The sequence below is a fragment of the Nothoprocta perdicaria genome, unplaced genomic scaffold (assembly GCF_003342845.1).
Source record: "Nothoprocta perdicaria isolate Ctin4 unplaced genomic scaffold, notPer1 scaffold_42, whole genome shotgun sequence".
In the NCBI taxonomy this organism is placed as follows: Eukaryota; Metazoa; Chordata; class Aves; order Tinamiformes; family Tinamidae; genus Nothoprocta; species Nothoprocta perdicaria.
The window spans coordinates 2138155-2152671 of NW_020455666.1; the positions used below are offsets into that span (position 1 = coordinate 2138155).

The 14517-nt window shown below is 36.9% G+C and overlaps 2 protein-coding genes across 7 annotated transcripts in view; both read left to right on the forward strand.

Annotated features, from left to right (window-relative positions):
• Positions 1–1155: 1155 nt before the first annotated feature.
• Positions 1156–3133, forward strand: HRH1 (histamine receptor H1). Its single transcript, XM_026046038.1, has one exon. It carries the CDS (start codon positions 1210–1212, stop codon positions 2656–2658), a length of 1449 nt encoding a protein of 482 aa, XP_025901823.1. The 5' UTR covers positions 1156–1209; the 3' UTR covers positions 2659–3133.
• Positions 3134–6855: 3722 nt separating this feature from the next.
• ATG7 (autophagy related 7) overlaps positions 6856–14517 on the forward strand; it is a 66745-nt gene continuing 59083 nt past the window's right edge. For all 6 annotated transcript variants that reach the window (XM_026046074.1, XM_026046073.1, XM_026046077.1 and 3 more), the window contains exons 1-9: positions 6856–6903; positions 7876–8071; positions 8319–8373; positions 9417–9534; positions 9934–10011; positions 10541–10657; positions 11120–11269; positions 12226–12314; positions 13471–13592. In XM_026046074.1, coding sequence (XP_025901859.1) covers positions 7882–8071; positions 8319–8373; positions 9417–9534; positions 9934–10011; positions 10541–10657; positions 11120–11269; positions 12226–12314; positions 13471–13592 — 919 coding nt within the window. In that variant the 5' untranslated portion in view covers positions 6856–6903; positions 7876–7881. The remainder of the gene's footprint in view (positions 6904–7875; positions 8072–8318; positions 8374–9416; positions 9535–9933; positions 10012–10540; positions 10658–11119; positions 11270–12225; positions 12315–13470; positions 13593–14517) is intronic.

The following is a 14517-nucleotide window of genomic DNA, read 5'->3' on the forward strand; positions in this document are numbered from 1 at the left end:
AAAGTGATAAAGTAAGTATAAAGTTAACATAAAGCACTGCACTGTGAGGACAAATGTACGTGTCATGGAGTGTGCTTACTAGATTGTTCATTTTCTGTACTGCAGTATATGTTAGTTTCTTAGACATAAATAGAATAAAGTTTTGCTACAAATCTAGCCTTACCTCCACCTATTTTATTCTGGATTTTAACAGCTAGTTAAATTTCACCTTTAATGCAGCACACAGCAACAGTAAGCGTGCAGGAGTGAGGTGACTTGAAACTTGAGAATAGTTCCTGTATATATTTCTTAGATATCCAAACCATTCCAAAGCTAATGATCCTCACTCTACCATATATTTATATCCATACATTTGTGAAGTTGGAAGGCACTGATTAACCCTCAAATATCATATTATTTTTCCAGAGTTTTTATTGATTTATACTTGAAATAAAATACAGTTCCCATCTTTAAATGTTTGAATTCTTCTGTGTAAGCGTAAACTGGGTAGAAAGAGATTACTCATTATAATTTGAACTGTTGCCTACAGATGAAACCTAGGCACTGGCTATAATTATGAATCTCCCTATCAGCTATATGAATATACTGGTCATAATCTTTTTATTGAACACCTCGTCWTATGACACTAGTAACAATAATTCTCTACTACTGGTGATAATTAAATCGAACTGCTCAGCTATTAGATATATTTTTCAAATACATAACTTAGGTAATGATTAATAATCATTTATATATTTAATGAGATATAGGAAGTTCAGACAAAAAGGACTAAAATTTCTTCTTCAGATTCCAGGATCAGAGAAATCTCTATGAGATAACTCCGTAAATTATTTTGGATTGGTTCATGGAAATTTCTTCTGTACTTTCCATATCACGGCTATAACATTTCACATTTTAAATTATCCTTTTGTAAAATGTCGTGGGGTTTTTTTTGTTTGTTTGTTTTGCTTTGTTTTTTAACTGAAGAAAGTTAAAATTCCTAAATGGGAAGTTCTCCTTCTTCCTAAAATGGGAAGTTCTCAGCTGAGGCACGCATTAGTTTTTTTGATTTTATTTTAATACTACAATGATTGAATATATTTCTTTTCTTTTTCATAGTTCCTGAAATAAAAATCACGAAGACACCAACAACATTCCATGCAGGATTGTTAACAAATTTCCAAGGCCTGGCCATCTTCTCTGACTTGTTTCTGTGCCCTTGTGCAAAAGATGTCAGGAAACACAACTATTAACTCAATCGACCTTCACTCAGCTCCTCTAAGTTTGTTTCTAGGTAGCATTTCACTGGTCACTGTTGTCATGAATATATTAGTACTCTGTGCTGTGAAAACTGAAAAGAAGCTGCAAACAGTAGGCAATATATACATTGTCAGCCTTTCTATTGCAGATCTTATAGTTGGTGCAGCTGTTATGCCACTGAATATTGTTTATCTTGTAAATGGCAYGTGGATTCTGGGCATACCAACCTGTTTGTTCTGGTTGTCAATGGATTATGTGGCCAGTACTGCATCCATCTTCAGTCTCTTCGTATTGTGCATAGACCGTTATCGTTCAATTCAGCAACCACTGAAGTATCTCAAATATAGAACAAAAATGAGAGCATCCTTAATGATTTTTGGAGCTTGGTTTCTGTCTTTCATGTGGGTCATCCCAATTCTAGGCTGGCATGTGTTTGGTAAGGGAGAGGAAAGAACACAGAACACAACCAAATGTGAAAAGGAAAATATTCAGAATATAACCAAGTGTGAAACTGATTTCTCTAAAGTCACATGGTTTAAACTGTTTACATCCATTGTCAATTTCTACATGCCTTCTATCATCATGCTATGGCTCTACTTGAAAATATTCAAGACTGTCAGAAAACATTGTCAGCATCGACAGCTCTCCAATGGATCATCACAGTCTTTCTCAGAAAATAGAAGCATAAACCCTAGCAAGACAAAGACGTGTCCCCGAAAGCAAATCTTAGATGAAAATATCCTTCCCAAAAACAAGCACAACTCCACTCAGCCTAAAAAARTGGAGGCAATACTTCATTTAGGCGATACCAACAAGTCTGCAAAGGCTTTTGATAGCAGAAGGAACAGCAAAGTTTTCAAATGGAACCGTTTCCCTCTCACCACTGCCCAGTCTAAGCCAGGCCTAGATAAAGCAGGAAACAAGTATGTGTGTATTGTAAAGGAGGATCAGAAGGAAGAGGAGCTGTGCTCACAGGAAAGTGACTTAAGCAATGCATCAATTGACCAGACTTCTGCAGAAACAGCTCCCTGTAGAAATGATTCTAACCCTAACCCCAAAGGTGCCTGCGGTCCTCAGGGAAAGACTGGGGATAAGGATGTCACAGGACTGACTTACCTGAAGAAAACATGGCAAAGACTGCATAGCCATTCCAAAAGCCACATTAAAAGACTGTATGTGAACAGGGAGAGGAAAGCAGCTAGGCAGTTAGGAGTCATAATGGCAGCCTTTATTTTGTGCTGGATTCCCTATTTTATATTATATACAACTATAGCTTTCCATAGTTGTAAAGAATTCCCCAAATTACACATGTTGACTATATGGCTTGGCTACCTGAACTCCACTTTAAATCCATTCCTCTATCCTCTTTGTAATGAGAATTTCAAGAAGACCTTCAAAAAGATCCTTCACATTCACTGATAGTGTAGCTTTGGACTGATTTTTCTGAAAAAAAGGAAGTTGCTAAGTTGCACCAAACAAAACATTCCACTTTCAAAAACAACCACCAYGGACAAAGTAGGTGCCTTTGGAAAACTGTAATTCATAAACAAGTGCTGGTAAAAGTAGGAAACGTGCATATAATAGATTTAGCATGTTTGAAGACAAGCTATTTTCATTCAGGAAAACTTAAAACTGGTGGCCAATCTCAGAACTGCTGCACTATTGTTATGTACTTTACAGTTTGAGGTTTCCTCTTTCAGCATGTAAAACAAAAACTGAAAACAGTAATAGAGATCTTCAGTGATTATAGAATATTCAACCGTGGAAAAGGAAGATATAGAATATGGTTTCTGTGATGGGCCAAATAACTATGGTTTTCTTTTTTAACTTACTTGGSTAGACAGATCTCTTAAAAAAGGTATTTTGCAAAGACAAAATGTAAGCTCCAACTTCTTGAGACAATCTACCTATTTATTTATTTATTTCTCCAAATTGTGCACTTTTGTGAACTGTCAAGTCATACTATAATATGCTATACCTCTGATATCATGCTTCTTTTAYTTAAGCCAGTATCTGTTAACTTCAGGGGAAAAAAAAAAAAGAATATTTATTTCCTGGATATTATACTAAGAATTCCCATACTCAATACACAATCACTGTCTATTCAAGAAGGTTACACTTCTATTATGAAACTTGCCATATGTASTAGGTTATGGATAACATATGTATTTTTCCCTTCCTACAAGCAGGTAAATGATTAAGTATGCAGTCACAAACTGCCTATCTTAAAGATATCTTCAAGGTTCAGTATAAAAATGATTTCCTCTCAGTGCCATTCTGTCATGTTGATTAATTTAAAACTTCCAGAATGAAGAAGTGTATACTTGTTTCTGAAATTGCCCTGGTTATCACCAAAGATTAGACGTAACTGAAACCTTTTTAACTGAGCACAGTCAGAAGTCTGGTGGGATGATATGAAAAGATGATCTGTGTGATATATTGCATGTCTTTTGGGAAAGAAAAAAAATGCTATAGTACTATATGGAAGAGAAATTCTGAATTCTGTGTTTTTGCTCATCTTGAGCAGTTTAGAGTCTCTCCATCCTACATGTGCCTCTTTTATACTGACTATAACATGATGTGACACTTAAGCAAAGTTCTGCATGATGCTTATAAATTCTGGATATAATACACTAAGTAAATTTTGGATATAATGTACAAAGCACTATCATCCTCTGTGAGTTYTCCATCTCTGAATTAAACATCTGAATGTTACTTGCTGTATTTCAAGAATTCAGGATTAAATGAAGCCCTAATATCACTTCATTTTCATAATCAGATACTTTGATGCTTGGAAAATGCATGGTGGAGGAATAAAGTTAAATTCAGTGTACTTGAGTGTATTTAAGGTCAGAGATTACTTGATTCTGAAGTGGTATGTGGAAATAACTGCAGTTGAGGAACTCTAATWTGGAAAAAGTGCCAAATGGAATATGGAAGCATCTAAATTCATCAGGAGTTAAGTTAGCTTTCACACATCAGGAGCAGCATCTACACAAGTAACAAAATATGTCTTCTCTTGGAACTTTTTCACTACAATGCAGAGTGTTTGAAACATATACTCTCAAGAGTCTCTCTCAGACAGGTCCATATTCAACAGACAGGTTCATATTCACAGCTGTTCCGCTCTTTCTGTTGCAATACAGAATAGTTTGGCCAAAATGGATTGTAATTTAGGTAGGCCCTAGTCCTAGGGATATAAAAAAGCAGTATACTAATTTAGCCATGGTTAGCAGTTTACACTACTTAAACATGCTTGTCTAGAGAATCCTTAAAGTTATCAGGCATTCTATTCTCTTGATTATCACAGTTGCCTTCTCGGACCTTAAAAAATACTAACATATGAAACAGCAATCAAAAAAAAACATTGGAGACTAGTTTTAAAGTGGTGAATATTGTTACAAAGAATATCTATGGTATGACTGAAAATCATTTTATCACACAGCAGCTAAACCTAGGTAAATAAACCTGCTTGAACATTTTCTGTCTTCTTTTATCCATAGTCTGAGTGTAACTATAGCAATTATAGAAGGGGATTAAGCTCCTCTAATATGACACATATAGGTAATAATAAAATGGGAAAATGGGATATTGCCTATTTTGAAATTCCAATTAGCAAGGTACAGAACAGGCTTTACTGRTATGTTTTACTGATATAGGCATTTCAAATAGCTCTTGATGTCAGTGGAGCAGAGAGAGATAAATTAGGAGCAGGAACAGAGAATTCCACTAAAATGTGGGGCTGAGTCTTGAGCCTCGAGAGAATATTCTAGGTTTGGTTTCCTGTAAAAGATCTTCCACATTTTCTGATTAATAAAGGAGGTCAAAGGTCTCACAATTTCCAAACAAAACAGTTTTCTTGGAGTATGTTACTTTATTTAAGGTGTGGTGAAAACAACAAACCTCACTTTTAAGAGGCAGAAAAATATGTTCTATTTTTATTCTATGTCACTGGTGACATCTAGCGGTTGGTGAAATGATTTAGGACTTTACAGCAAATATTGTAGATCATACAAATTTATTAAAAGAGGGGTGCAATTAGCAGTGGGTACAATCTACGACATGTTTCACTTTCCATATTATTTTTTGGAAAAAATGCATTTAACAAACGGAACATTAGTTTTGGAGCACTTTGCTGCTGAAGCATATCTTCTGGCTTAATTTCATCATCCAAAAACTCTCTCTCACATATTGTTTGAGAGACAGTGCAACCTCTCAGGCAGCCTGTCACAGCATTTAACCAATCTCATTTTGAAACCTTTTACCACTCACCTGTAATTTTCCATGTTGCAACATCTGCTCAGCAACTGTCCTCTTCTGCTCTGTATCTCTTAAGAATTTGTCTTCTCCAGACCCCCACTTTAGGTTATGTAAGATTGCAATTAAATTCCCTTTGGCCATTTTTCCTCCAGCCTATGCAAACCCAGCCCTTTCAGCTTCTCACATCACACATTTCAGCCCCCTAACAGGACCCTCCACTGGACTCCCCCCCATTTATCTTTCCCTTGCACTGTGTTGCAGAACTGGACACAGCCAGGATGTGGCCTCAGGACTGCAGAGGGCAGGGGATGGTTGCCCTCCCCTGTGGACCCTGGTCATGCTTTTGCTAATGCTGTGGTGTTGAGCCCTTATCCTCATAGAGGGAGGATGCTGTTCACTCACGTTCCAATGGGTCTGTCTCCTCAGCAAAGCTGCTGCCCAGCAAGCGTGTTCCCGGCACAAGGCAATGTGTAGGTGATACACGAGTGTCAGTCTGTCAAACGGACAGGGCTCTGCGGTCACCTGTGTTGACCTGCATGAGCTCCCATCACGTGCTCCTCCAGGACGCCCCGGCGCCCCACAGTGGTCATGCTCCTCACCATTTCAGCTGCTGCCMCAGTTTGGGTCCTCCACAAGTCTGAAGGGGGCTCCGTGCGCCAACCAGTGCACAAAGATGTTGGGCTGCATCAACAGAAGTGCTCTAACCTGTCACCTTTTGGGCTTTAATGGCTGGGCTCTACTCTGCAGCCATCAGAGGCAGGTTTGCTCCAAGTTACGGGCATCCACTCCTCTGGCAGCTGTCGTGGAAGGTGAGTGTAAAGATTCCAGGGGTGATGCTTATATTGCATTAGGAATCAAGATCAAGCATTGGCAACAATTATAAGCACTAAGTATCTGTGCCTATAACCAGGTCAATGATCATTGTTGATGTAAAAAATGGAAGATTTCCCATACCTTGAATTTAATATGATAATCCTCAGTATTCCAGCTTACAAAATATGGTTAATAAAGTCCATGGATACTTCATTAGGACATCAGGACCATTTGCTTTTGTTCAGCACTGCGAAACTTGGGCAGATTCACACAGGGTGAGAAGGGGCAGTTTTTTGACCACGTTGCTTCACTTTTCATCTAGGACATTACGCTATTCATATTGTCGTCGCAGCCAATGCAATGAGCAGGCGTGCAAAATGGCGCCTACTTAACGCCTCAACCTTCCCGCCTTGTAACAGGAGCAAACCGGCCCGAACCGGCCGTGGGCGGTTCTAACGGTCGCCGCGGCACCACGTGACCGCGGCTGTGGATTTAAGGCTGCGCCCGCCCCCACCACTCGGCTCGTTGACGTCATGGGTGGGGTTGTACCGTCCGGCAATGCCGGAAGTAGCGGCGGCGGTTGCAGAGCGGGTGAGAGGCTGCGTGCGCGGGCAACGGTCGCGCTGCGGCGGTTGGCGGCGCTGAGGGAAACCTGACCGGGCCCCGCCGTCTACCYGCTTTGTGCTCGGCCCCGGCCGCCCGCTCATGCTCTTCGGGTTCCCCGCGTTAGCTCCTCCTTTTCCCCCTGTTGAGGGTGGGGTGTCGAGGGGCTCCTGGGCCCGGCGCGGGAGGAGCCACCGCCTCTGACGTGCAGTGTGCGCACCTGAGGTGTTTCTTTGTTTTTTTTTTTTTTGGTCTTAAGAATGGTTTTAGGTGGTTCTGATTTTAGGAATGCCATTTACCTCGGTCAAGGGTCCTGAGGCTACACCTATGTCTTCCATTCCCTCCATCTACCCACACCACCTGGCTCTGGGCGTAAGCCGGAGAAACCTTTGCAGGGGCTTGTGTTGGGAGGGGGAGGGGGGTGCCTATGGAAATAGGGAAGACTCTACTCGACCCTGAAGTAGGCTGCATAGTGGGCATTGGAGATGCTTGGTGATCTGTGAACAAGCAAGCTGCTCTTCTGAAATTGTGTTTAATATAGTGCATATGAAACTCTTAATTTCCCTAAGTGAATGTAGAGAGGTCTTGGTTCAGTGGTCTAGAGTTGAGTTTTGTAGGGAAAAAAATGACTTTAGGGATTGTTAGTTTGGTTTAAAATTTATTTGAGTTTAATGATGAATATTAAAAGCTCTTTCATGGGCAATCATACAGTGGATTAATTATGTCTGTGAAGGTAAAGACAGGCATTATTAAAAGGCTTCATGTGTTGTTCATTTCTGCTGATTATAGCCTAGTATCTTCCTCCATTTACACTAAATTTATATGCCTGTTTACTTAAGAGAAAGTGCAATGACTTATACTTTGTTGAGGGGGAGTATTATGTAAGAAAAATATTCAAAAATAATCAATTGAGCTTCAACTGTACCTGATTTTATAGAAATTGGTTTGCTTATTTAACAGTAATCCATGAATAAAGTCATGGCAGCTGCCAGCAATGAGGCACAGCATCCTCTGGATCCTGGAATCCCTAAGTTGCAGTTTGCTCCCTTCAGTAGTGCCTTAGATGCAGGATTCTGGCATGAACTAACACAGAAAAAACTCAATGAGTACCGATTGGATGAGACTCCAAAGATTATCAAGGGATACTACTACAATGGTAGGTAGAAAGTGAACATCTTAATTACTTGATTAGATTTCTTTTGTTTTCCTTTAAGAATTTGTATAACCTGAAGTGTTTTGCTGAAACATTGCTGGAATTAGAAAACAGTAATGAATGAACTATGAGTTCTAGTATATCTGTGAATAACTATTCAAACAACCATGAAACAGCTCTCTTCCCCTTCCTCCCCCCCAGCTGTGCTTTACTGTTTGAATGACATGTGTTGATGCACTTTTGTGTCTAGGTGACCCTTTGGGTTTGCCAGCTCGCTTGACATTGGAGTTCAGTGCCTTTGATATGTAAGTACCTAATGTGGTTTGTCTTAATCCATATGTGAAGATTCTTTCCATGAATAATAGTAATGCTTTGGAGTGTAGTATTGCTTAATCACATGCTACAAAATACAAGTGTACCTCTTTATGGCCTTTGTAACAACAGAGAAGCTGCTTTGAATTTCAAATCTTAAATTAACATCCAGTTTATGAAGTAGTGTATTCATTTAGAAGGCCAAGTTGAAAATATTTTGGTGGGAAGTCTCAAACACAGATTCTATTTATATATTTGGTTATATAAAAAAAAATTCTTATTTTATAAGCTATTCTTATAATAAAGTAGTATAGTAAGGAATATAGTAAATATAGTAAATATATAAATATATATTTATATATATATTTATTTATATATATTATATATATTTATATATAATATATATATAAATATATATAAATATATATAAATATAAATATATATATTTATTATATATATAAAAATATATAAATATATTATTTATATATATATAAATATATAATAAAGTAATATAGTAAGGAATATAGTAAATATAGTAAGGAATATAGTAAAGGAAGATGTTTTCAGTTATCTGACTTGGGTTGAAATTATTCCTAAGATCTTTTTCTACTGAAGATTCCTAGTTATAATTAGGAGTGGAAAAATTATCTATTAAAAATATTAACTACTAAAAGTCAATCTTAATAGTTTCTTCTTAGTGAAAATTATATGTCATGAATTGAGATGATTTTAGAATTTTAAAATCTTTAGTCTGTGATTAAATGGTCCTTTGCTAGAGATGTGTGTACAGTAATTTTTTTAATCACAAGGTATATATATTTTCCACATAGTGCTTATATCTGTAGTCAATAAAGCATTGCTTATTGTAAAAAAATATTTTCAGTAAAGATGTCATTAGCAGTTGTTACTATGTCTTGTCATGTTGCAGTTTCTAGACAACTTTGGTTTGCAACAAAGCTGCACCACAGGAGAGTTGTTTACCACTGCTTTTGGTGTTTAAAAAAGTGTGCAGTTCTCAAAACTTTTTTTTGTTCAGGAATGCTCCAATACCAGCACGTTGCTGTCCTGCTTTTGGAACGTTATATAATACTAACACTTTTGAGACTTTCAAGTCCTGTGACAAGAAGTCACTTCTGGATAGAGAAGCAAATGAGGTAAGATTAAAAATGAAATCAACTAGCAGAGAGATAGGGTTTGGAAATAATCAGTGGGGTGCTTTATAGGCTATGCTCCAAATGTTGGAGAGGCTGTCCATAATCAGCCAGTTAGCTGAAGGTCTGTTACTGATACTTTTTGTTTGTTTAATACCATGTGCCTTAATACCCACTTTGTTCGTCAGCATCCATAGTTGTGTTAGAGGACACAATCCTGTATGCTACTTGGAAAATCCTTTCAATGTGGATAATTTGCATGAGGTGAAATAGAAAATGACCATAGTGGATTACTGGGAATATTTCTTAGTATTTTTAATTGAGAATTATAAGAACTAAAGATTTCTGCAGCCATTCTTACATTACCTTTTTTCTTTTTTTTTGGCTCACAATCAATGACAGATATGGGAATCAATAAAATCTGGAGCTGCTCTTGAAAACCCTATGCTCTTGAATAGATTCCTGCTCCTGACATTTGCAGTGAGTAAAGATAATATATCTYACACTTAGAGCTCTGATTTGGAAATCATGAAATAGATGGCTTTCTAGAGAAAATATTATAGTTTTAAGTTTATCAGGATTTTTAGACTTGTAAAAGACTAAGTCATTCTTTTGTAAAAAAAAAAATGCAAAAGATCTTAGGGTGTAGCCCATGAACCATCTGATGTTATCTCATATWTTCTTCTCTTAAATTACATTATTTGATTACTTGAAATTAGAATAAGAACTATTTAAAATCCAACAGACTGCAATGTATAAAGCATTATTATAAATTAAAACTTAAAGGTTGAAACATTAGCATATTGTCTGTTTAAATCTTAATATTTAAAAATCTTAATATTTAAATTCTTGCAGAGAAGGGGAAATCTGTTTTAAATCACCACAGTTCTTTGAAGTAGAAAATTATGGCTAGGGTAATCAAGTTTACATTATCAGAGGTATAAACAGTACTCACAGTAGTTTACACTCTGACTTAGATATTACCTAATTGTATAAATTCTTTTTTTAGGATTTAAAGAAGTACCATTTCTATTATTGGTTTTGCTACCCTGCTCTTTGCTTCCCAGATGGAATACATATTATTCAGAAACCAGTGTGTCTGGGTGACAGATTCCCATTAAATCAGGTATATTAAATACTTAATATTAACAACTTTAAAAACCCCCCASAAGTTTAGTACTAAACTTAATATTCTTAGCACATATGGAATTAATTCTCAAATTGATTCTCTGAAAACATCACTTATTTTCATGTGGTAGTTCTTGTAGCAGTTTTACTTATCAAGCTGTTACAGCTATCAGAAGATTTTTTGTTTTTGTATTCTTGTTACTTCCATCTACTGCAACAGCAACAATGCTTTGGTTGCAAATTTGCGTAGGCTGATGCTGTTTTCAAAACTGAATTGCTGATTTCAGTTACTGTGGTCCTAATAGCACACAGAGACATTTTAAAATCTATTTTCAGGACTAAGATTACTTGAGAAATGGCAGGAGTGAGCTAGCCATCTGTTCCAGTTGTTAATACACCTGCTGTGGCTCTGCATAACATCACTGTAGCTGTTGGTTACAGTTGTCCTTTTGATTTTTAGATCCAGGCACTTCAGAAAGCATATGATGAACTTTGCCAGGCAGAAGGGGTCACAGCATTACCTTACTTTTTAATTAAGTATCATGACAATACTGTGGTGATATCTCTGCTCAAAAAGTGGGATGTTTTCTTCCAAGAGCAAGGGGAAAAGGTAGGTAGAATTTTGCATCTTATAACTCACAAGTACTTATTCTACAAAGGATTTGTAGAGCGTTTATGATACTGGACTAGGCACACCAGTTGGCCAGTCAATAGACAGGGTTAACRGCCAAATACCAACAACTAGGGTTTATTTCTCCCTCAAGAGTTAAGTATTGCTAATGCTTACACAAAAGGCTGGTTACATCTAATTAATGGCTGAGTTCTTCATGCTCTCATACCTTCGGATAGGAATTAACTATTTTGTGTAAGAGTTAACAGTAACATACTGGTTTTAAATCACCTTATMTGGATCATTATGGTAATGCTGAGCATTTGTGTTTTGCCTACTACACAAATGCCATTTTCTTACTTTATGAGATGTTGAACYGAGTCTTTCCATTGGTTACAGTAACAGTAAATACACCCTGGAATGCTGCGTGGGAGTTTTCAACCACACTGTATTCCCAATTATCAAAGTTCATGTGTAGTTTCCCACAAAATTTGTCAAAGATATATTGACACGTGTTTTGCCATGAATGTTTTGAGAACTTCTATGGAAGTGAGGAAACCCTGCAGATGATGAGATCATTTATATGAAAAATATTCAAGGTAAGCACTACAGAATTTTTGGAAGACAAGTTGTGCATCCAGAGGACAGTAGAGTAAATCATCTCTTAGATGCAGAAATCATGCCAGTCCTTTGAAGAAGTGTGCACTGTCCATTGTTTTCAATTAGGAAGACATTGTGATCATACATGAAGCAGAAGTTATCTTAGTAACAGTTGACTAGTTTGACTGACATGCTTGTGTACATGGAATGCTGTTTTTGATCATATTGCTTAGTGCTGAACTTTGCTAGGCCATTCTGAATGTTTTGCCATCCTTGTTTTCGTGTTCCTTTTTTGGAACTCTGAATATGCTGGATAACCTTTTCAATGAACTGAATACCAATTATTTTACTTGCAGGTGACAGTTGGAGTTTATGATCCATGTAATTTAAGCCACTATCCTGGGTGGCCTTTGAGAAATTTCCTGATTCTGGCAGCTCACAAATGGTATTTGTTTTGCTATATTTCTCATGGAGATTGTCTTGAGTGACACTCACCTCATTAGATTTTTTTTCCCCTTGGTGCTTTACTTATATTACCCATACAGTCCTTCCTCAGTGACAAATATACAAAAATGTGTAAAAAGAAAAAATATAAAAAAGTTAATGCCACTTTGAACGTTTTCAGGGGTTTAACTTGCTAACTTTATTTTTATGTTTTGTTCTGGAATTTACTTCCAGCCACAGGTTTGCATTATTACTGTTCCTCACATGAATTCAGGTGTTTGCGAAGGCATGCTTTCAACTCTGCTGCTGGCCGTCTTTAAACTATAATTGGTACAAGCTTTAAGTATTAAAATCTCCTCTATATCTAGAGGATGGATTCATGTCCAGTAATAGCAGACCTGAAGTGTGAAGGTCAGATACTTATGCTCTTTTCTTGCTGTGCACTTAAAATTTTTTTTCTTGTGCAGAGGCTTTGGAGAGCAGATGGTTTTAGATGCTAGTGTTTTTTTTTTAAAAAAAGGGTAGGCTGCTGCACCCAATATGGTTAAGCTGCCTTTTCATAATTGCAAMTTTGACATTTTTATTACAGAGTACAATGAAGGGAAAATAAATGCTCTACTAGGTGCAGCTTTTTCCAAGCTGCCAACTGAACTATAGCATGGAAGGATATAGGTGTTTCTAGGTAGCTTTACACTTTATGAGTTTTGGAGAATTTGTGGCACTAAAATTCTAATTTTTGGCTTATGAAATGGGATTACAAAAATTGCAAGGGTCTTTGTTTGGGGCATGGGGAAGTACTAGTGTACATCATCTTGGGTGATGTCTGTTCCAAGCCTTCTTCACCTTTGATTCCCCTTAATGCACATTCTGTCCAGTAGCATTGTGGAAATGAGAGAAGGCAGTCTAACTGTTGTTTTATTAGTTGCTTCACAACAAATGGGATGTTTCCACTTTGTAATAAACTGTGTGTGYTTATACCTGATAAACAAGTGCTGCAGGACTAATGAAAAATGCCTTATTCAGAATAATCCTTATCCAGAGTAAGGAATTGTGATACAGGCAGAGCATTCAACACAATTTTTTTTATTGTTTGTTTGGCTTTTTTTTGTTTCMTTTTTAAAGGAAACTTTGTCTCTGTTACTGTTTTTAACTACCAGGGGCAGGAGTCTACAGTCACTCGAAGTACTGTGCTTCAGAGACAGGACCATGCAAGGAGTGAGAGATATAACACACAGTATTATCTTTGAAATAAAGCTTCCACAGAGACTCCTTGGGACAGGTAATTACTCTTGGGTGGGGCGAAAAAGTTATTCCTTCCTCAATTACTGTGACAATGTAGAGAAAGACATTAATGCTACTAAACCATGGCTTAGGCAAATGTATCTAAAATTGTTTTGGTTTGYCAAAAGTCTGTAAAGCAAATGGTTCCGTCAGAGAAAAAAGTTTATTTTCCTTTTTTCTTCCTTCTAAATTCTTTTTATGGTACTGAAAAAAGTATTCCTGGTTTCATATGAAATAGAAGTATTGGGTGTTAGTCTGTAATGTGTCCTCTATGATATATCTCTTTTGGCAAATGTGTCTGCAGTCCCTCAGCATAAAAAAAAAAGCGATAGTTATTTTCTGATACGCTTCAATAAATTTATAAGACTGTAGAATCCAGAGTAGAATTGTGTCCTCAGGCAAAAGTGAGTTACGCAGATGTAATTTAAAAAACGTCAGACTTGATTGCTGTCTATAAGCAAGTAGCAAAATTTTGCTACCTCATCTTACCCAAGAAATTGAATGCTTTACTATGATAGGTTTGGTTTGATTTTATGTGATTATGATATATGATTTTCTATCCAGTTTGCAGATAAGAGCGTGAAGAGATAAATTTGATAAAATTTACTGAGTTGTGAATACTGTAAGAAATATAGGAAAATATATGGAATGTATGGCATAAATGATATCTGAGTAAACTATTGGCCAGAAAACAGTAAATGTTTTCAGACTTGTGTATTTTTCTTGCGCTGTGAATTTCATTGCGGTTTTCTTACAGCAATATTGTGGAAACTGATATAAGCATAAAATTGCTAATTGGGAGGATTGTGTAGTGTAAGTAAAATACAAATTGGACACCAATTTAACACTAGAATTCCTTGTTCTTATTTTCTTTGAGTCCTGTTTTTGGTAGTGCAGGTAGCACATTTTGAATGTCGTGTAAG